The 24393-nt window shown below is 38.4% G+C and overlaps 2 protein-coding genes across 2 annotated transcripts in view; one reads left to right on the forward strand and one right to left on the reverse strand.

Moving 5' to 3' along the window:
- The window catches only part of LOC129281779 (long-chain-fatty-acid--CoA ligase 1-like), a 45204-nt gene extending 44432 nt beyond the window's left edge, over window positions 1-772 (reverse strand). Inside the window, exon 1 of the mRNA XM_064113164.1 lies at window positions 476-772. The gene's annotated coding sequence lies outside the window, so the exon portion shown is untranslated. The remainder of the gene's footprint in view (window positions 1-475) is intronic.
- Window positions 773-815: 43 nt separating this feature from the next.
- On the forward strand, window positions 816-22943 carry LOC129282039 (uncharacterized). The gene is made up of 6 exons (XM_054917977.2): window positions 816-1065; window positions 7659-7931; window positions 8771-8986; window positions 9509-9737; window positions 17928-18177; window positions 19438-22943. The coding sequence occupies exons 2-6, from the start codon at window positions 7665-7667 to the stop codon at window positions 19667-19669; spliced, it is 1194 nt and encodes a 397-aa protein (XP_054773952.2). The 5' UTR covers window positions 816-1065; window positions 7659-7664; the 3' UTR covers window positions 19670-22943.
- The last annotated feature ends 1450 nt before the right edge of the window (window positions 22944-24393 follow it).

Here is a 24393-nt window from a genome sequence, read left to right on the forward strand (position 1 = left end):
GAGTGATTGACTCCTGGAACAGTCTTCCTTCTTCTGTAATCTCGGCATCCACTTTAAACATTTTCAAAACTAGACTGGACAAACACTGGTCCTCCATGCACCAAATTCTCCCATAAATATCCGCCCTCCACACACGTTTAGTTGTTTTAAAGTCCAGTTTAAGAAACTTCGAAGGAATGATCGGAAGCACTACAGGACTACCTACTTCTTCCGTACAACGATGATGACGATGATGATGATGATAAGAGGCCTTCACTGGCCCGCGTCACGATCGCTGTCGCACTCTTGCGCTAGTGCACTTTCGCACCACCCGAGAAAATCAGATGCATGATGACAAGCTTCCTTCCCGGCCCGGGCTGCCAACCCCGGGCCCGCACCCGGCATGTCATGGTGGAGCATTTCGTCGGGCAGTCGAAAGTGCACTAGCGCCCATGTAAAGAGATAAAATAAATGCGATACCAAGTCCATATCATACCTATTCCCTCCTGCTAGCTGCCGTCTGTTTCAATATAATAGATAGCCTGGACTGGTCGGTGACACTGTCCAAATAATGCAAGGATTGTTGCAAAATTCCACTGCTTGTACACGATGATGCGATGGTCAACAGCTATGAATCATAGTTCATACTCGGATATTATCGTTTCGTTCGGGCCGATGCTGCGCTATGCCGGTATATGGGGCGCGACGGCGGCCGGTGGGGCGCGGGCGCGGGGCCGGGCGTGTGCATGTGGCCCGTGTGTGTGTGGCTCGGTGTGGCTGCTGCGGATATGCACAGTCTAGTCTTAAATCCAGTCACCATCAATACAAAAACTTTTGTTAGTATTCACAGAACGAATAAATGGGGACATGTAGATCTATAATTTGAGTTAAAACCAGTAAATACTCCTCCTTTTATTTTTTTGTTTCATTTTGTGTTTATCATTCTTTTAATTGATATGATTAGGAGTCGGAAAATCTAGGCTAGAATATTTTTAATATTACAGTCTTTTTACAGATCAACTGGATGTAGGCTAAATTTGGACAGTAGAAGTAGAAAAGACAGAGGAAAAAAGGAGTAGGCCTACGGTAAGTTCATTTTTATTCTTATGATTTTTACTCTCTCGGCTATGACTATGAGCCTCCTGGCTACCCATTAGAGTAGGGCCTGGATCTACTCAGTGTATATAATTATAAGTATAACTCAGTCTAGACAGCTGGCAGCCATGGCAGCCATCTGTTTCGAGGAGTTTTGAAGCATTTTTTTTTTAATTTCTTGTTAATGTAAACAACCAGTCCAACTCCAAGCAATAACATTCAGTCCTCGCAATACGTGTGAGTGGGTCTAAACTAGCCTTGAGGACTCCATGATGCATATTTTTTGATATTTTGACATAGGCCTGTAATAATACTTCTTCATCATCAGTAGAGGCGCACGGCCAATTATGGGAGACTGTCTCCCAAGACTATCTAAAACTGAGTAAAAGTAAAGAGTAACTGGGCATTGTGGCGTGCACCTGTAATCCAACTGGCCAAGGCCAAGCTATGTCTATGACTATGTGGGGAGGGAAATAATAAGATGGCAAATATAGCGATCTTCAACGCTTATATATAAGCGTCGAAATTTGTAGCCATCTCCTTGTATTAGTCTATAATATACGACGTGTCAAATTGTAGCGAACTAGTTCGCTATTTCCAGATCTCCTCTATATATATATATATACGAGGGGGAATTGTAGCGAACTAGTTCGCTATTTTCCAGATCTCCTCTATATACAAACGACGGGAAATTGTAGCGAACTAGTTCGCTATTTTTCGGATCTCCTCGATATATACACGAGGGGAATTGTAGCGAACTAGTTCGCTATTTTCCAGATCTCCTCTATATACATACTACGGGATTTGTAGCGAACTAGTTCGCTATTTTTCGGATCTCCTCGATATGTACACGAGGGGGAATTGTAGCGAACTAGTTCGCTATTTTTTTATTTTTCCAGATCTCCTCTAAAGGCTCTATATACATACGACGGGATTTGTAGCGAACTATATATGAGGGGGCATTGTAGCGAACTAGTTCGCCATTTCTCATCTCCTCTCTAAAATATAAACATGGCAAACTCTAGCGAACTAGATGGCAATTTTTCTGATCTCTTCATATACACGAGGGGGAAATTGTAGCGAACTAGTTGTCATTTTTTCCAAAGCTTACATTATTGTGAAGGCTTCAAAGTGAAAATCTGCAGGTTTTGGCTGTATATATTGATGCCATATTGTCAAATTGTAGCAGACTAGTTCGCTATTTTCCAGATCTCCTCTATATCCATACGACGGGCTTTGTAGCGAACTAGTTCGCTACTTTTCGGATCTCCTCTATAAAATTATATACACGATCGAGGGGGAATTGTAGCGAACTCGTTCGCTACAATTCCGTCTCTTGTATATATAAAGATCAGAAAAATAGCGAACTAGTTCGCTACTTTTCGGATCTCCTCTATAAAATTATATACACGAGGGGGAATTGTAGCGAACTAGTTCGCTACAATTCCGTCTCTTGTATATATAAAGATTAGAAAAATAGCGAACTAGTTCACTACAATTCCTCCTCGTGTATAAAATTTTATAGAGAAGATCCGAAAAATAGCGAACTAGTTCGCTACAATTTTCCGTCGTATATATAAAGAGGAGATCCGAAAAATAGCGAACTAGTTCGCTACAAAAGAAGAGATCCGAAAAATAGCGAACTAGTTCGCTACAATTTCCCGTCGTATATAGAGGAGATCTGGAAAATAGCGAACTAGTTCGCTACAATTTCCCGTCGTATATATATATATAGAGGAAATCCGAAAAATAGCGAACTAGTTCGCTACAAATCCCGTAGTATGTATCTAAAGGAGATCTGGAAAATAGCGAACTAGTTCGCTACAATTCCCCCTCGTGTATATATCGAGGAGATCCGAAAAATAGCGAACTAGTTCGCTACAATTTCCCGTCGTTTGTATATAGAGGAGATCTAGAAAATAGCGAACTAGTTCGCTACAATTCCCCCTCGTATATATATATAGAGGAGATCTGGAAATAGCGAACTAGTTCGCTACAATTTCCCGTCGTATATATATATATAGAGGAAATTTGAAAAATAGCGAACAAATCCCGTAGTATGTATCTAGAGGAGATCTGGAAAATAGCGAACTAGTTCGCTACAATTCCCCCTCGTGTATATATCGAGGAGATCCGAAAAATAGCGAACTAGTTCGCTACAATTTCCCGTCGTTTGTATATAGAGGAGATCTAGAAAATAGCGAACTAGTTCGCTACAATTCCCCCTCGTATATATATATAGAGGAGATCTGGAAATAGCGAACTAGTTCGCTACAATTTCCCGTCGTATATATATATAGAGGAAATTTGAAAAATAGCGAACAAATCCCGTAGTATGTATCTAGAGGAGATCTGGAAAATAGCGAACTAGTTCGCTACAATTCCCCCTCGTGTATATATCGAGGAGATCCGAAAAATAGCGAACTAGTTCGCTACAATTTTCCGTCGTATATAGAGGAGATCCGAAAAATAGCGAACTAGTTCGCTACAAAAGAAGAGATCCGAAAAATAGCGAACTAGTTCGCTACAATTTCCCGTCGTATATATATATAGAGGAGATCTGGAAAATAGCGAACTAGTTCGCTACAATTTCCCGTCGTATATATATATATAGAGGAAATCCGAAAAATAGCGAACTAGTTCGCTACAAATCCCGTAGTATGTATCTAGAGGAGATCTGGAAAATAGCGAACTAGTTCGCTACAATTCCCCCTCGTGTATATATCGAGGAGATCCGAAAAATAGCGAACTAGTTCGCTACAATTTCCCGTCGTTTGTATATAGAGGAGATCTAGAAAATAGCGAACTAGTTCGCTACAATTCCCCCTCGTATATATATATAGAGGAGATCTGGAAATAGCGAACTAGTTCGCTACAATTTGACACGTCGTATATTATACTTATAGACTAATACAAGGAGATGGCTACAAATTTCGACGCTTATATATAAGCGTTGAAGATCGCTCTATTTGCCATCTATAAAATACCGTGTGGGGAAGTTACAAATTGATGCAGAGATTCGAAGTTCGATCCCTGGGGCCCGTTTCTCAACACCGTCATAAGTCTAACTTCTTGACTAAATCGGAGATAGTGAGTTACTTCATACTTGTCCGCTAACCGTTTCACGAAGCCCTCTTTACCAAGATCGGGTACAACAACCTCACTAAATATTTATGACACCTCCGAACCTGTCATAACTTCTTTCTTAATGACGTAGTGGCATCACGTGGGTAGACTATGACATGCGAAAGTGCCTAGAAATTTTAAAATTATAATCTTACGTAATCAATCATAGAGGTTGAAATTACATCACAAAATAAGTGGGTTAATTCATTCAATGATAATTGAAATACAAAGAAACTATAAAAACTGTGGGTAAACGCCACAAAACCATTCATTTTGAAATAGTAAAATGATTTAATCGATAAAGATTCTACCACGTCAGGCCATCCATAACTGAACTCGTATTTGTTGTTTTCAGACTCCTACTATAACAGTTTGATGAATTCTATCTCTAATTTATGCATAATTTGTCCAATATCGTATCTTTCGGTATCAATGATTTAAAATGTTTCGCTAAACTATATTTTGATGACGTTTGGAATAGTAAAAGTCCGTATAATAATCATAATTTTACAAAGAAAACCGTTATGGTTTACTTTCGTAAACTATTAAAATTGGGTATCCCGGGGGTACCCATCTCAACGTCCACAAGTGATTTTTTAGTCATGAAATGAATTATTCATAATTTAATTTTCTCTGCAATTGAATGCTCCAGTCTTCATGGTCTAAGTATGTATGATGCATAATTCATCTGTGCTATTATTTTGAAAATATTTATTTCCCAATTCATCATAATATTTGCAATTTTGTCATAATTTTTCTTTTTGAAAATTATGCTATTTTGTGACTAAGGCTACGTCTCGTCGGCTCTTTTTACCAATAGTATCGATATCAATGTATTCTAGTTAGGAAGCCTTCAAGAAACAGGTTTAGTAAGATTGGAACTAACTCCGTGGTTGGTGGATAAAGATATGACTAACTTGTCCATGTGTTGAGAAACGGGCCCCTGGTCACGTCTTTCGGATGGTTACGTTAAAGGTCGGTCCCAGACGTAAATAATCATATCTGATTGATACACGTCTGACAAAACTCAAATACACACACACAGTCCCATGATGATCATGTCATGACTAGACTAGAGAGAGATTATCTCCAATATCAGAGACTTTAGTGTTGTAAAGAATTTGGGTATCCAATTTCAGAGACAGTCTCCAGTTTGGGAGACCAATTTCCTTTGTTTACATTTGCTGCAAAAGGATTACCTTGGCGGCAAATAAAAATGTAATAAGCAGATTCCTCATGAAAAATTACCCCTTTTCATCATCTACTTTTGTTTTGATAAGGATTTTTGTTGTCATCCACACACAAAACAAATGGGCTTCTGACCTCGGTGTCGGTGAGACAAAATTTTGGGTGAAAAAATTACGCTTTTGTTGGTGTTGTTTCTTTTGTTCTTTTGCAAAGCAAGTCTAATATGGGAGATTGTCTCCCATATTGGAGAGAGTCTCCCATATTGGCCGTGCGTCTCTACTGATCATGGAGCCTTGATCCGCCTCCCATATGTAAACTATAAGAGACGCATCAAAACAGAGATGGATTTCTCTAGGAAATCCGTCTTTGTAGACAGAAATCATGTAAATGTTAGTGATTTTAATTAATCAATTTACACCTTCATACGCCTATGCGTACAGTGTATGAAGGTTAAAAAAATTGGTTAATAAAAAGGTGAAAAATTGAAGGTTTCTTACCAGACCGATCTCATGTAGATTCCTCGATCCATTTGTCAACAAAGCAAATACCCGGGTCTGACCTTGAACCGCTTCGTTATGACGTACCTTCGTCTTCGATTAGCGATGTTACAAAATGCCATTTTGAAGAACAATTTATAGGTAAAAATTATTATAAACAAATACTAAAATTTAATACGTGATTATAAATAATTATTATAATAATTTAATCATTATTCATTTTTTTATATTTTATTCGTTTTTTTATATTTTATTCGTTTTTTGTCTCGCCGCGGCACATACCTACCACTTTTTGGGTCGAGTACCCCCCCCCCCCCCCCCCGGGGGTTTTCCAAGAAAATCCTATATTTCTTTTAAAATTTTATGAGATATTTGGTACACTTACTCATGACAATATAAGGATTAAGGAACATTATTAACAGAAAGATTTTGTGAAATAAAAAGAAATTCATGTTAAATCTAACTCAAATCGTTAGGTGCGCAGACTTGGGGACCACCATCATACTTTGAAATGTTGTATTTTTTAGGTTCTTGAAACTTTTGTTTCTATATAACATTATCAACTTTAAATATTTTAAACGTTTATGATCATTGTCATTTTAGCATTGTTTCTGTAAAGAGTTTTTTGTCTCACGGTACCTACATAGCAGAGTGAGACTATAGACGCCGCTTTTCCGACGGCTGCAGCGGCGTCAACAGCAAATCTTAACCGAATAAGATTTTGAAATGACAGCATAACTTAGAAAGTATATGAACCTAGTTATGGATCTGATTCATAAAACTTGGACATAAGAGTAATCAAGTATCACTGAACATCCTGTGTGAGTTTCAGGTCACATGAACAAGGTCAAAGGTCATTTAAGGTCAATGAACTGTGGCCATGTTGGGGTATTTGTTGAATTACCATCATAACTGTAAGTGTATTGGTCTAATTCATAAAACCTGGACATAAGAGTAATCAAGTGTCACTGAACATCCTGTGCAAGCTTTAGGTCACATAACCAAGGTCAAAGGTCAATGAACTTTGGCCATGTTGGGGGGAATTGTTGAATAACCATCATAACTCCGAAAGTTTATGGATTTAGTTCATAAAACTTGGACATAAGAGTAATAAAGTATCACTGAACATATCATGCGAGTTTCAGGTCACATGACCAAAATCAAGGTCATTGAACTTTGGCAATTTTAGAGGTAATTATTAGATTGCTGTCATTATTTTCAAAGTTTATAGATATAGTTTATAAAATGTGGATATAGGGGTAATCAAGTATCACTGACAAGTTTTAGGTCACATGATCAAGGTCAAATGTCATTTATTGTCATTGAACGTAGAATTTTATCATATGAATGGTGTTTGTTTAAATAAGTATGTATATTTTATAGTAGTTTTCAAAGTCAGCACTGCTGCTATATTGAATCGCGTGATGCAGGTGAGACAGCCACAGGCGCTCCACTTGTTTTTTTTTACATTTTCTGATTTTTTTTTTCCCCCTGGAGGTTCGACCGACGCTTAACTACAGCATCTATGGAGAAAAGGGAGCACCCTCCTCGATTACTGTTTAAGCTTAAACATTCAGCCCGAGGATCAGGTTCTGCTTGGATCGTTCGCTGTCATGTTTGTTGTAATACAGCTGAGCGTACAAACATGCCAGCCAATCACGTTCGTGTTACCATGGTAACACAAACATGGCTGGCACGTTTGAATGATAGTAAGACATTTGGGTTTTTTACATAATTTTTGTATAAATCTTCATATTTTTTTTCATTTGATAGCATGCCATGGACAGGATAAAAGTGATAAGCGGCAAAGTTGCCAGGGGGGCTTTTCTGGCAGTCGGTGTACCATATGGCATAGCCATTATTACAAACATTGCATTGGGATGGCCTTGCAGTCAACAAGGGGAGGATAAGTATAAAAGAGCACTGAACCCATCCAGAGTCCTCAAAGTCAGCTATGCCTTAGCAGAACAGTTCACTCTAGTGAGATTCCTCCCTCTGAATATCAAGTGGAGTTTGTTGTATAGAGCTGGAAACAAAGTTGTGAAGGTACATGTTTTGTTTTATCTGGTACTTTGATGTAAAGCTTTCAAGATAATAGATCATGCAATTGATTTTTTTAATTGATCGCGTAGCAGTAAAATCATGCATCATGTTTGTGTTACAGGACCCTAGTATTCAACTAAAACTAGTGCATCACACATCTGCAAATTTATTACTATTATTAGAAAATCCCAGATTCCAAATGTAAGACAAAGTCTTGCCAGAATTTATCTCAGGTAGTCCTTAAAACTGGGAAACAAATTGTATCTGTACTCGTGGTCTTCAACATCGATAATTTGAGTCATGCCTGTTGTTAGAGGTGGAAGAAAGGTATTCAATGGAAAGCTGAGGATTTGCTCTTTAATTCATATTGTAAATTAATAAGAACCAGGATATTTTTGTTGTTCAGGACCCAAGCTGGTCTTACTCACTATGTCTGACATATATTATTCATGGGCCCGTATTCTGAAGTCAGGTTTAACTTAAACTCAGGTTTAAAGTTGTGGTTTAAGTATGGACAGCCAATTGTTACATAAATCACTAACAGTAGAGATATCATACTTCAGCTCATTTGGCTCTCAAATCATTCATAATTGTCTAGGAAGTATAAATATATTGTCTAGGAAGTATAAATATATTGTCTAGGAAGTATAAATATATTATTGTCTTAACCATCGATGAATCAGGAACGAGCTCAGTAGACATGGGAAACATACAACTTAATACAAATTTTGATACTTTTGGCTTCCCATACTTAAACCACAACTTTAAACCTGAGTTTAAGTTAATCCCGACTTCAGAATACGGGCCATGGAGATTAACTATGGAATTTTCCTTCATTTTAGGATGTCAAGTATGGGGTGAATGGCAACACTTTGGATGTTTGGACGCCATATTCCTCCAGCAATACGTACCCCGAGCCCACCCGACCAGTCGTGGTCTTTGTTTATGGAGGAGCTTGGGGGTCAGGGGACAAGGCCATGTATGGGTTGTTGGCTCAAGAAATAATGGATAATCTTGGGGCTCTTGTGGTGATACCAAACTACAGCATTTATCCAAAGGTAAGTGTAAAAATGGTCTAGCCGGGCAATTTTGCCTTAAGCGCAGCACAAGTTAGTAGATTGCCTTCCACTAAAGTATCAGAACACTAATTAGGGGGGGGGGGGCATTTCAAAGTCACTGCAACACCACCCTCCCATTAATATTTCCAAAATGTTGTATTACAAAAAGAGCTGAATCTTCTGTAGGCCTATACTACTGTATTGATCTATCATTAACACATTCTTGTGCATTTGTCCAACTGGAAATTAAAAAATAGTGGTCACTGAAGTTCATGTTAAACAAGACAAGACATCCAGAACTTTTAGTACTCTTATGGTCCTATGTCTTTATGGGTAAGATAATTTTTTTTAATGAATAGAGATCCTTTACCAATATATGAATTAATATTATTAATCCATTGTTTTGTACATTTCTTCATACTATTAAATTGAGATAATTCTTAGAAGAATGTTTGAAAAAAAATTCTCCTACTATATTTAATTGTGTAACTGCATTTCTTTTCATTTCTGTTATTATATTAGGGTGATGTGAAGGAGATGATTTGTGATGTCCATGACACCGTTGCTTATATAAAATCACCCAGCTTCCATGAGACATTTCATGATGTCGATCAGAATAAGATTATTCTCTTTGGACATTCTGCCGGAGCCCATCTTTGTGCCCAATCAGTGATAGAGCTGTCTGAGGGGATCCTGGAAAGGAGTGGATCGGATCGGCCAGCAGATGGAATCAAAGTTGAAGAGAGGGACGGTAAGGCAAATGCAACATTAAATGGCTCGTATTTTGAACTGGGGCCCTGTTTCATAACGGGTTACAGTCATGGTAACTTTGTTGTAATGCTAACTACCATGGTAACAAGGCCAAGCAGCCAGTGACAGTCAAGATTTCTATGGTCATTTACAATAATGACAAAGTTACCATGGTTTTAATTGTTAGTGAAATGGGCATGGCTTGATTTAAGGTCCAGTCTAAAGTTGTAGTCTAACTATAGTATAGATTGCAAATTGTTACACAAAGCCCTAAGATCAGCTAATATGAGAGAATAAGGAGGGAAAACTATAACATTGCAATCATTAACAATGGAAGATAATGATGAATATTCATGAGTTGAAGAAAAGGAGTCAACTGCACAATGGGAAATTATGAATTATGCATTAGAACACCAAAGACAATTATGTGCAGAATAGAGGATCTAATGCGTGAGAATGGTCAAGGCAAAACCATGAGCACTATAGGGACCTCCTGCATGTGCATGAGAGAGGTATCTCATTCAGGATATGTCCCTGAGCAACAGGATAAAGAGAATGTCTTTCAATAAGGTAAACAGAATTTATTTGAAAGTTAAAATTTAGAAACGGGACTGGGGAGTGGTGAACCAATAAGAGAAGTTTGATAGTTGCTTGAAAACAGGACAATATATAGCAACGTTGTTTGGTCAAACATCAAAGCATGCGCTCTCCAATTACTTCCCACGCGCTCTCCAAATTACTACCCGTGCGATTGGCTGAAAGACATTGGCCCGTCAACCAAGTGATCCTCATCTTGGCAACGTGACGAATGTAAGTGGGAAATTAGACGTTCTCATCTAGCAACACTCCACTAATATACAGCCACATTCATAGCAGCTGCCACCAATAAGCCAGTTCGTAGTTCCATTCTGCGCATGATCAGAGGAAGGTCATTGGTATTAAAGTGACATGGTGGTTTAAAAGTTAATGAGATAAGCACCAACTTTGGTGTCTTGATTATTCATTTATTCTTTTGAATTGTGTTTTTCATTTACATCCATAAAGAACAAACATGCGTCCACGAACGACTGGTATTTCAGTTTGCCAAGTACATTGTACAGCATGCTATAATATGCATTCAAAGTAGAAATCCAACAAATACCTTCATGGAGTGTTCATTGGTGTGCTATTCTAGTCACCTGGTATAATTCAATTTCTTCATCCTGCTATGTAAGGCATGCGTATGTTATATCTTGCTTTAAAATCTGCTTATCATAATGAAAGAAATGAACGCTCATTTGACCAAAATTGTCCATGATGTAACTACGAACTGGTCTATTTATTTATATTTTATCATACCATACCATACTGTGACTGATCTTTCAAATGCCCACAGCAGCGTTCACATGGCTGAACTTAAGTTGGCAGCCAAAGAAATGCAAGAAGGGAGTCAGGTGGGGTTCAATCCGCGAGAGAACAGGGCTTGTTACTACAACACTACGTCAGGTGATACCTAGTTGGAAAGTCCGCCTCAAATGTAGACGAGGACTACATAAAAGACAGTGATGTGAAAAGATTTTCGCAGTACCCACCATCCATGGAGCAGAAGCGTATACCACCTTGCGTACTCGAGGGTTCGCCGCCACATTTCCAACTCCAGCAGCTGCTCCGGACACCAAGGTGACCATTCTCTTCGCCAAAGGGATACCCACGCAAGTCTCCACACCAGATATGAAGAGATTAAAGCAACCCAGTAAGTGCAGTGCATTGATGTTTGGGTTAATGAGGATGTTTTTAGATCTTCATGTATACTTTTTAAAGTTGTTTGTGAGGGTGCATTTACTATTTAAAAATAGTGCAAGTCTTTGGAAAATAAATGTTCAACTGAAGTAGGGGGATAAGCCTAATCACACACATAAAAAAAAACAGCAAACAGAGATGAAGAAGAGCTATCTCTGGAGACACAAGAACATAATAGAACTGAACTCAATGAAGTCTGGTAGTGCAATGATTTATTAAATGGGCTGTTTTGTATTACATAATTAACATATATTCAAATTAGGGAACATCAACCAATCAAAATAAAGAAATTGGAAGAGTCCAATTCATAAAAATAAGAGATAGCAGATAGAGATGAATAACATGTTGGGATGATTATGTCATAAGAATGTTGAACAAAAGAATCAGATGTGAGAATGTCATGAATTAACACAACTGAATAGGAAAGGAATGACAGGAAAAGCAGGTTGAAAGTCAAATGGAAATGGATGACAACAGAAGCATCAAAAATGTAAACAACGCTGAGCTAAATACCAAAGCTGAAACTGTAAATAATAAATTATAAATTATAAAAGGAAATTACCAAATGTCAAAATGATAGGCCTCAACTATGTATGGAATTCTGTCTGATGCCATAGTAGTCAATGTAAATGGTTCCAAGTTAATCATTGCTTACCTGTTAACCTATATTGAATTATTTTCATAGAGTTGTTATCTTTTTCTTTTTATTGACTTTACAGTCTGTTGATGTGGTAGAGAAAGATCACGCATTGAAGAAATCAAAGAAGCAGAGATTTGAGATTCCCTCGGATGTGAATCCACAAAGAAGTGTGAAGCTGATTTCAGGAAGTTGAAGGAGTTTTTGAAGACGTATGCACAGTTCCTCTTGGGGGTAAGCGTTTTTCCGTTGTGAAATCTTTCGACAAGGATATCTACATGAATGTGAGGTAATATTGTAACATAGGTTACCAGCGGACCCTGTATGAAAGTCAAATGGAAATGGATGACAACAGAAGCATAAAAAATGTAAACAAAGCTGAACTGAAAGGTATCGATCTAACCTGGGAGAATTGGAACAACCTGGCAGTGGCTGTACGATGCATTCACATGGCCATTGTTCTGAAGAGATTGCAACGAAAACAAAATGATAAGTCATAGACTCAGTTCCATCATAAGAATCCTGAGCATTGTAGTTAAAATAATAATCATAGATTTTCCCACATAGGCGATGTGTTTGTGCTTTACTGTATCTCTTTCATTCGAGAATACGGCTAACGATTCATGATGATACTGAAGGGATATTTGGTGATAGAGCTGTTCCAAAAGATCTCCAGCTTGCTGATACCATTTGGACTGTTAGTATCTCCTTGATGATACCAAGCAAGGCAGATTGTGTCTACCCATCAATATCCATTGTCGTACCATGCATGTTGAACTACAAAATGCCTTACCATTGGAACAATCTCTGAACTTATTGAACCTGGGGCTGTAAAAGTATTCTAGTTTCTTTAAAGGAAGGGAAAAAAGTATTTTATTATGTAACAAATCAGAGTGAGTTTTTTTTCTGTGTCAGACTGACACATCGTACGCTCTTGTCCTGCCTGGTGCGTGCTACACATTTTTAGAAGAAATTGTAATGCCACGTGATATGAACATTCTAATCTATAAAATCTTAAAGTTCAAAATAGTTGTATAAATACCAAAATTTCAGACTACTTCGAGCCTCCCTGAGGGACTAAATACAAATTCATTTCCAAAACTGTGAGCTGATTTGGACTTTACTACTGCCACAAAGTGTTGCAGCAAAGAAGAATTCTGATTTTAGTAGTCCATGGATTATGCCGAAAAAAATTAAAAAGCAATTTTATTTCTTAATTTAATTCGAAATGCAATTGTATAACATAATTGTGTCGTATTGGATCTTGTAGTGTGTGGCGGGCTTAAGAAACTCTTTATCAAATATTCTAATTGATGATGATGATGGGTTCTTGTATAGCGCCGGTATCCGCCTCAGCTGGGCGCTCATGGCGCTTGCTCAAAAGTAGGAAATATCTCACAAATTTCAATGTCTTTAAACAGTGCTTAGGATCATCATTCAGTTCAAGTACTGTCCTAGTAATGCTACAATTGAGTTATTCTTGCAATAATGTTGGAGTGGGGAACAGAAAAGTCTTCAGGTAAGACTCAAAAGTTGATTGGGTCTCTGCTCTCCTGATAAATTGAGGAAGGCTATTCCACAGCTTTGGTCCAGAGATGTAGAAGGCTCTGTCACCCCAAGTTGTGTGGCTGAGAGATTCTGTCAGCAATGCTTGATCTGCTGATCTGAGACTGCGTGTTGGTCTATGCTGAGATAAGAGCTCTGATATGTAGGGTGGAGATTTATCGTTAAGCGCTTTAAATACGAGGACCCCAAGTTTATAGGATATTCTCTGGTTGACAGGCAGCCAATGTAGGTCACGCAGAATTGGAGTAATGTGGACTCTCTTTCTTTGAAGGGATACAAGACGTGCGGCCATGTTCTGCAGACGCTGAAGTCTGTGCAGTTGATGTTGAGTCAAACCAGTCAAAATTGAGTTGCAAATGTCCAGTCGGGTTGTTACAAAGGCATGAACAAGGAGTTCAGCAACTTTCTTAGTTACATGCTTGCGGATCCTTCCAAGATTACGGATAGAGATACAGGCAGCCTTGGAAGTGCCTGTGACATGCTGCTCCATTGTAAGTGAGGAATCAAACACTACTCCAAGGTTTCTCACTTGATCAGAAGGCTTGATTAAAGAGTTGCCAATTCTTAGATGGTTTATTGTAACTTTGGCTCGTTGTTGACGAGATCCCACAATAAGGAATTCCGTCTTGTCCTTATTCATCTTAAGATAGTTATTAGACAGCCATTCCTGGAGGTCAGCTACACAGGATTCAATGCGCTGAAGTCCTAAATTGACCTCAGTTTGAGATGAGTTGACGGTACAGTAAATCTGTGTATCATCTGCATATCGGTGATACTGGAGTCCGTGCCTCTTGATGATGTGAGATATGGGCGAAGTGTACATGCTGAACAACTGCGGGCCGAGGACAGAGCCTTGAGGAACGCCATACTTCAGCGTTGATGAGTCGGATCTGGCACCGTCAACGGAAACATAGCTCGTCCTTCCTGTCAGGTACGATCGAAACCACTGTAGTGCGACTCCGCTGATTCCATATAGGTCACTAAGTCGATGGAGAAGAATATCATGGTCGACAGTGTCGAACGCTGCTGAAAGATCCAGTAGGACTAGAAGCGATATCTTCTTTTGATCCATGCCGGAAAGTAGATCATTCTGGACTCTGAGGATTGCTGTCTCGACACTATGATTGGCACGATAGGCAGACTGGAATGTATCATGGAGAGAATTATCTGTGATGTAGGAACTCAACTGGTTCATCGCGACGCGCTCCAGTGTCTTGCTCAAGAAGCTGAGGTTGGAGATCGGGCGATAGTTGCTCATGTTCTCTGGATCGAGTTTTGACTTCTTCAGCACTGGATTAACTTGTGCAACTTTCAGAACTTCTGGGACTTCTCCAGATTGTAAAGAGGTATTAATGATTGATGTCACAATAGGGATCACAGTAGAAGAACAGGATTTGAGCAACAGAGTTGGGATAGGATCCAGATCACATGATTTTGGTGGTGAAGATAATACAATGCGTCGTACCTCATCCTCTGTTACCTCTTCGAATACCGACAAGTTACTAGGTGATGACAATATTCCAGCAGAAGGAAGGCTTAGGTCATCAGCAATCTGGCATCCTTGGCGGATGGTTGAGATCTTTTCATCAAAGAACTTACAAAATTCTTTGGATAGCTGTTCCTTTGACTGGTGCTGTGGGAGAGGAGACTTGCTCTTGCGATGAAGGACTTTATCAGCAATACTGAAGAGTCATCTCTGGTCTTTTGCATTCTCTGTGAACAGGTCATTGTAGTATGTTGACTTTGATTGACGAATGAGTCGATTGACCTTCTGCTTCTGCGATGTATACATCTGCCGATGAATCTCAAGTCCAGAGTTTCTCCACAGGGTCTCTAGGCGACGTCTTTCCCGCTTTTCAGTATGAAAGCTGCTCTTGAACCATGGAGAATGGGGTCTCAGAACCACTGTACGTGTCTTCATTGGAGCATGACTATCAAAAATATTTTCAAGGATGGTGTTATACTGCTCAGCTTGTGATGACAATGAGTTAAGTTTCAACTCTGTACTGGAAAGCTTGGAAGACTTTATATCATCACAGAGAGCCTCCTTACTGATGGCTGATACATTCCTTGTTTTTACTTCAACCTTCTGGTTCTGAGGGCGCTCAAGATACAGCTTGATGGTTATTGCTGAATGATCAGCTATCCCGTCGATGACATGCAGATCATCAAAAAAGGTTGGGTCTGATTCCCTGGTGATCGGTAAGTCCAGAGTGTGACCTTTTCTATGCGTAGGACAGGTAACACTTTGTCTAAGGTTGTGGCTAGAGAGGAGATTCTTGAAGGCACAAGCATTTGCATTTGACGCTGAGTCGACATGAACATTAAAATCACCTGTGATGATAATAGGCATTTGATTCAAACATACATCTTCAATAAGTGACTCAAACTCTGCAGTGAACGCATCGAAGGAAGAACCTGTTGATCTAGTTGGTGGGCGGTACACTACAACAAGTAGGAGTGATAATTACCTATGAGCAGTGGTTGATTGTGTTCAATGCATCGGGATATTGTAGATCTTTGCAAAGAAAGGAAATCTGATCCTCATCGTTGAATAATGATATTCTGAAGCATATGAGCAAGAGGAGAGGAAGAAGAATATATAAGGCCCTTGCTGTGTATTGATTAATAATATGACAGATACCTGTAAAATGTTAAATGTGTTAATGATGTTGTCTCTACATCAAGATATATGTTTGAGTGTCGTAAATTCGTTTGTAAAAATATTCATGAATTGATAATTCAATAGCCTAGTTGAAAGGTTAATGTAATAAATTTTTCCTCAAAGTAGTACAAGGTTTTTGTCTTTTATTTCATAGGAGTGGTGTGTATTTTTCCAATGAGGAAGGATGAAGAGAGACACAGAGAGAGAGGACTATAAGTGATGATGATGATAATTATAGTCGTGCTGTTGATCAGGGGCCACAGAACGGTTTTGAAAGTGGGGGGCTGAGCCGAAAGTGGGGAGGCTGACCATGCACAAAATCACAATCAGGTGGTCATTTTACGATTTTGTAAAAAAGTGGGGAACCGCCCCCCCCCCACCCAGTTCTGTGACCCCTATTGATGGTGACGTTGCTGCTGATGATGTGATGATGTGTACTCATGATGGTGATGATGAGGAAGAACGTAATGATGGATGAAATATATAGTATTATAATTCATATACATACAGCATTTTGAGTCCCTTTTCAAAATCGTGTCTGGATTGCATTGTTGACATCCCAGATACCTTGCTGACAAAAGACACAGAAAATCAAATTATAAGGGAAATTTGAGATGTTCCATAAAACGACCCAAGAATTATTTCATAATTGGTCAATTCCCAAAGAGAAGAATGCCCTTCAGTTGATGTAACAGAATTTTGCGTGCATTCCTACATTGCAAAGTGACCACCCATGTTTGACCCTAATGATATTCAGCTTCTAAGATGGGTTCAAAAAGGTTAAACAACCTGCATGGTCAGTATGGTATGAAGGGCCTGTCCATGGGATATATTTTATGAGAAACCATCAATTACTCGGTATTGAAGTAAAATTAATCATACATTTTACTCTGCAATTCATTTTACTGCTATCTTGTTGCTAGGAATTTGGTTTACTTTTTGGTAGGAGCCGAGTGAGTGCCATGATATGTCATTTGTCTTTCAGCCTATTGCATGGAAGTAGATTTGAGAGCACATGCTTTTGGTGTTTGACCAAACAACGTTGCTATGTTGTCCTGTTCTCAAGCAACTATTCAACTTCTCTTATTGATTCACCAGTCCCCTGTTTCTAATTTCAACTTTCAAACCACAGAACTTGGTTTTTAGAAAATACATCTATTCAATTCTGTTTTCCTTGTTAGGTGTTCGTTTATCCTGTTGCTAGGGGATAGTCCCTTAACATTATGTATGTACCTATCTAATTAATTCATATTCATTAGACCCTCTATTGTGCACTTATTTCATGCATATTCAGGAGGTTCCTATAATTGTGCACCTGGTTTCCCCTTGACCCTTGACCCCTGTTGTGCACTTTGTGTGATTCTTACCCCTTTTGTTCACCATATATGAATATTCATTGTTGCAAAGTGTGACATCAGCATCCCACTCATGCCATATCCATCATTGGACTAATGATGAGGTACAGTGATACAGATCGCTTTTCCCCTCCCAGACGTAGGTGACACCAAACAAATGATAAATGATAATAATATTACTTACCATAGGGATGACAGAAGCAGACACTTCAAAGTTGTTGGACAGTTCTGCGTTTTCGCCCAGTGAGCTGCTCTCGTCGATCAGAGGAGTGGTTGGTGTGGGCGGAGTCTACCACATCATGGATCACTACCACCATGAATCCTGGCGAGGGGTGGAGGATCTCTCCCCCATGTGGAGAGCCATGAACGGTCTGGAGAACTTTGATCATTTCTCCCCGACGGAGAGGGTTTTAAAGATGTCACAGCAACAGATAGAAAGGTTGGTTGATTTCTGTTTCCTTGAAATGTCCAGTTTAACACAAATTTTTGTCTCGCCTGCGTAGCGGAGCGAGACAGAGGTATCACTATTTCCGGTGTCGGCGTCGTCGTCGTCGTCAACAATTGTGTTGTACACCCAATAACTTTCTATAGCTTTGAGGTGGGATCACCAAATTCATACCAGAGGTCCATCTCCTGAAGGCACAGGTCAAGTTCGAATATGAGCCGAATTTGAATAAGGTCAAAGGTCAATGAACTTTCCATGACTGGCACTGTGCTGTGTTGTACACATAATAACTTTCTATATCTTTGAGGTGGGATCACCAAATTCATACCAGAGGTCCATCTCCTGAAGGCACAGGTCAAGTTCGAATATGAGTCGAATTTGAATAAGGTCAAAGGTCAATGAACTTTCTATGACTGGCACTGTGCTGTGTTGTACACACAATAACTTTCTATAGCTTCGAGGTGAAATCGCCAAATTCATAACAGACGTCCATCTCTTGAAGGTACAGGTCAAGTTCGAATTTGAATAAGGTCAAAGGTCAATGAACTTTCCATGACTGGCACTGTGCTGTGTTGTACACACAATAACTTTCTATAGCTTCGAGGTGGGATCGCCAAACTCGTAACAGAGGTCCATCTAAGTCATATAGCATACATGTAGTTTTGACATGCAGTCTCTTCATGACTGCAATATGCAGGCGAGACAACACTTGGCGTTTAATTGCCTTGTTTTTAAAGGGATCTAATGGTACAGAGGGGTGGACCTCTCCCCCCTTGTGGAGAGCTATGATTGGTTTTGAGGACTTGATCATTTCTCCTCAACAGAGGGTTTTAACAATGTTATTGCAAAAGGTAGGAAGGTAGGTCAAGTCCTGTTCTTGAAAATGTCTGGTTTAAAATAAATCTTTATTAAAAGGATCTAATAGTATAGAGGGGGAAAGGACCTCTCCCCTGTGTTGGGAGCCGTGAACAGTCTAGCTTCGACTACTTCTCTGCGATGTGAGGGTTTTAAAGATATCCGCCCATCAGATAGAAAGGTAGCGAGGTCAAGTCCTGTTTCCTTCAGAATATATGCATTAAAAAGGGGGGAAATGATGGTGAACTCTTTATTCCATGTTGAAAAACTTTAATCACTTCTCCCTGACAGAAATGGTTTTAAAAATGTAAATGTCAACTATCCATTATCAGTTTTCTCTCTCTTTACACTTAACATGATAGTTACAAAAGTTTCCTCAAATCTTCCCAATCTTTACAGATTGCCTCCCATCTACCTCATCCACGGCACCGATGACAAGGTCGTCCCTTTGTCCTCGACCGAGAAGTTTTCCACAACACTCACCGAGCGGGAGGCGGACGTGACAGTCCGACTAATAGGGGAAGGGGGTCATGCGGAACTTATCATGGATTTGATGGAGCGTGGGAGGAAGTTTTATGATGTAATGATGAACCTCATCACATTGGAGTTTGCTGATAAGGTTTTTAAATAATGCAAATAAATGACTGCAAGGGCATGTTTTTTTTAAAGCATCACAGCTCAAGCTGGATGCCATCTTTATGGAAAGCCAAGCTGGACAATAATTGTGTGTAGAAGAGACACAATTATGATTATCCGCTTTTTTATATAGCGCTTAATACATCAGAACGACGTGTCTAAGCGCTTTACAGATATATGATTACCCAGTCACCAGATTCAATCAGTCATTCCCGCGCACAATGTGTGCACATCCTCCACTCCCTGGGTAGTCGTCCAGTCGGTCGCCGGTGAGGCGCACACAGGACTGGACAAGCTACAATGAATTTCACATCCTACCGGGTATCCATTTAGCACCTGGGTCGAGAGTGGCAAAGTGTGGATTAACGCCTTGCCAAAGGACGCCAGACCGCGGTGGAATTCGAACACACGACCCTCTGTTTACAAAGCGAGAGTCAGAACCACTACACCACAGCTCCTCCACAATTGTGCTGTACACATGCAAATCCTATGCATCTGCATTTTGTCCAGTCAGCGTATTGTCTAGCTTGGTTTTCGATAGAGGTGGCATCAAGCTAGAGTTATTACACTTTCATTATACAAGCCCGAGGAGTATTCTAGAAGTGTGTGAACTGATTTGCCTTTGCAACTATTACAAGATGTTTATTTGATGGATATGAAATAACAAATGATGAATTTGTGGCAGGTGATCAGTGATCAACAGTATTCAGAAATAATTCAAAGGTTTGTGATCTATTACACAGTGAGTGTATTGAAAAATCAGTGGCCAAGTCCACCGTAAAAACAAGTTGATAATTGGAGGAAAATTATGCAAAATATTTCTATTTGTTTTCCCAATGATGTTCAACATGGTTGAACTCCTTGATCATATGGAACTGCCTTTATGATTTTATCAAGGTCTTCCTTAGTTAAAGATTTATATCATTAAAAAAAAGGAAATAGTGAACACTTGACCAGGGAGCCGTTTCATAAAGCTGTTCATAAACATGATTAGTGAACCTTTCTTGTACTCAACAAGATAGATACCCAAAAGTTTTCCTTTTCAACATAATAGAGCGCATTACCTATAATCCTAATCAAATTTTGAAACATTGAATTTCACATTTAGATGTATAATTTCAATCTAAAAAGATTGGATTTCAATTCAACCTTAAATGATAGAAATTGAAATAATTGAGAATCCGGTCTAGCACAAGAAAGGGTCACCAGTCTTACACAAAGTTATTCATAACTTACAAACAGCTTTATGAAATTCCATCCTGGGGGTCCGTAACACAAAGCTTAGCAATCATTGTAGCACTTTTTTTTAACGATTGATTGCATGGACTACAATGTTTAATCGATCTTGAAAATCAAGCGTATGATTAATTGCTAACCTTTGTGTTACGGGACCCAGATGTGGCAAGATTCCTGCTGTGAGGGAATGTTGATGATCAGAAGAACTTGTTCAACCAAATTTTTTGTGTATTTTTATAGATATGATTTTCATTAACGTGTGCAATTAAAAGACACTTTTTTGTTATCCAGTCAGTGCAATTAGATCTATGCACAATGGAACTTGATTGATATGTGTAGATTACATGTATTATCTTTATTGGGCATTTAAGCAGTGTGCAATACATATTTTAGTCCAGGGCCCCGTTTCGTAAAGACTTGTCATAATAACAAATGCAAGATTTTTATAACAAATTTACTTTCAGCCAATCAGATTGAATGATTCCAGTGGCTTATAACTGTTATTGTATTATGAAACGGACCCCAGGGCTCCGTAACACAAAGATTAGCGATCAATCGCTAAATGAATTGACCAATCAAGATCAACATTTCATGCACATTTGTCGCATAATATTGACCAGGAACCAATCAGAAGTGTTCTCTCATATTTGTTAATCTTTGTGTTACGGACCCCAGATGTGTGATTTGCCTGTACATGTACACACTCTTTTGCATGATGCACCAAAATCTGACAAATGTGAACTAAAGTTGCTATAAAATATCAGTATGACATGGTCTATTGAAAAAAGAAGATTATATTGGGTGACTTTTCTTCATGAGATACCAGGAACATTTTCACTTTATAAGGGCCGATATTGCACTCCTCCCCGATTTGTGCAATATTTCTAAACTTGTGGAATATTTATGGTATCCCATCCTGACTTCTAAGCTATCCAATATAATAAAGTATTTGTTAGATGTATTGATGAAATTAGTTGATACATGAAAGAGAATAACTCCTCAATAAGTACGGGTATATTCACATATGAGACATTTATTTCTTGCATTTTATTGTTGCAAGTCAGCTGCCAGATATTGCATTATTTTGAAGTTTGATGCAATTTTCAGTACAGGAAGTATGTATATGGAGAGAGAAACTGGTAAGATAGTATTACTTCATTAGCTCTTACAATCAAATTACTGGGAATCAGAATTATCCATGACCTGTTGCAAAATAATTTTTTTTTTTGCAATAAAACACAACTTTATTGGCAAGTCAAAATCAATCGAAAGTGCTCGGCATTTGGGATTTTTTAAATTTGCATAAACCTTTATTTAGTCTCCCGGGCCCCCATTAACCCTTTCCATGCGTACTTCGCACGTATGCACACTTGGTGCCGTGCGAACTTCGCATTTCACGCTCAAGTAAACAATGCATTGTTTCCCTCCCTGAAAAGAATTCAGCACAGAGGGGTTCGTGGCCCAGCGCACAAAGAGTTAAGGATCTCGGCTGTCAACAAAAATTTGGCACTTGTGTTTTCATTGGGATATATATAGAACTGCACAGTTCATATTTCTGGGAAAATTATATGATTTCATTGGTTATGCTTTTCTTCATGCATGAAATCAAAATATTTGCTCTAAGTCAATAAAAGTAAACATATTTGGTTTAGAGAATATGGTTTTCATAGCAAATCTCCAAAAGAATTAAGATTATACTTTTTTTAATGGTATTAAAAATTATAGCACGAAGACTAAATGGGTAATAGACAAAATTACATTAGATCAAGAGATGATTCAACATAAAATGATGGTTAAGATTTCTACTCCTTATGTGAAATAGCATTTTTCTCAAATCTTTACTGTACTTATGAAAAAAATGTCTACTGTTATTGCAATCTTTTATCAAATAATTGTGGAGCCAAAGCTCATTCCACTTAAGAAATATGTTTATATTGTATTTTATGATGATATTGCCTTCATTCAGGTTATAATTTATTGATTGTCAATCAAATTGATGTTTTGATAAATAAATATATAAATTCAATCATGTTAATTTTGTGTCTTTTATTCTAAATGTTGGATTTGTGACCCAGGATTTATGGGTTTATGTAAGAAAATTGCATGTAGTGAATATTTAACCCATGGCAATGCATATTTTGGTGGCTTATTGAATACCAAAGTGAACAAAAATATTGCGCATGACATAAACAGCCATTGCTGTAAAATTATAAAACAGATTTCATGATTGCATCAAGAGATGATACATGTACTGCGTACGATCATTGCAAACTATATTATTGGAATTCAGAGGGCTGTTTCTTAAAGCTGTTCGTAAGTTAAGAGCGACTTTAAGAACGACTGGTGATCCTTTCACTAGTGATTCCATCACTAATTAATATACCAGGCAGGATCACCAGTCGTTCTTAAAGACGCTCTTAACTTACGAACAGCTTTATGAAACACCTGCCTGATGTGACAGTTTCATCGGTCTTTACGTAAATAAGGGATTGTGGGAGATGAAAACACAGCTGATATTGCATTTACCGGAACTTGTTTTGATCAAATTGATTTATCAATATAAAGAACAGTACCATGTTTTAATGTTAATTTGGTTTATGTCCCCTCATTTAGCCAATTAGCTGTTGGTCTATTTTTGAAAAGTCTATTACCACCTGGGCTAAACCCTTAGGCCCGTATTCTGAAGTCGGGATTAAATTAAACCCTGGTTTAAGTAAGGAGAGCCAATTGGGGCACAAATCCCTAACAGTAAACATTCAATTATTAACTCATGACACCCAAATTGTTCGTAATTGTCTGGGAATGATAATTGAAGTATTGTCTTCATTATGAAGCAAAAGGAAACAAAATATTAAACATAAGAAATATAAACTTAATTTTTGATTTCTTGGCTTCCCATAATTTTAGTACAGATTTAGACCGTGGTCTCAGTTAAACCTGACTTCAGAATACGGGCCATTCAGTCTACTATAAATTTGGTCTAATATTAAATATGTCTGCTTATTATTTTGCACTTTGTCAAATGTAAATTTGGTTCATAAAGAGGTCATCTAACGATATACAGTGCGTCCCACAAAAAACGAAACCGAGATTTATCGATGATTTATCATAACTTAATCACAAATACAATAGACAAATGACCTACCATTGTAAAGCTTAGAATCTCCTCTTTCATCTGAAATTACTTAGATTATTTCTCATTCACGCATGAGTGAGCAAAAACAATTTGAAGAGGGGATACCAAAAAGTCATTTGGCGGGCTGTATCTGGGTTTCAAAAAGTAAACCACATTTCTAAAAAGTTCAATATCTGCTCTTTAATTTGATACCTCAATTACAGAAAATGGTCAAGAAATAAGAAAGTTCTGGTTATTTGAAATAAGGCTTGAATTTCAATAATTTCATAAAATGAAGAGGTTTTACAGGCTAGCGTTCAAACTCACTCGACACTCCGTTTTGTTGACGATCAGCCATGCATGAAGTC

This window comes from Lytechinus pictus, chromosome 18 (genome assembly GCF_037042905.1).
Source record: "Lytechinus pictus isolate F3 Inbred chromosome 18, Lp3.0, whole genome shotgun sequence".
Lineage (NCBI taxonomy): Eukaryota > Metazoa > Echinodermata > Echinoidea > Temnopleuroida > Toxopneustidae > Lytechinus > Lytechinus pictus.

Coding starts and splice junctions, on each gene's coding strand:
- LOC129282039 (XM_054917977.2), top strand. CDS start 7,665: ATGGACAGGATAAAAGTGATAAGCGGCAAAGTTGCCAGGGGGGCTTTT. Junction 9,738..17,927: donor CAAAGTTGAAGAGAGGGACG/GTAAGGCAAATG, acceptor TACTTACCATAG/GGATGACAGAAGCAGACACT. Junction 18,178..19,437: donor TCACAGCAACAGATAGAAAG/GTTGGTTGATTT, acceptor CAATCTTTACAG/ATTGCCTCCCATCTACCTCA.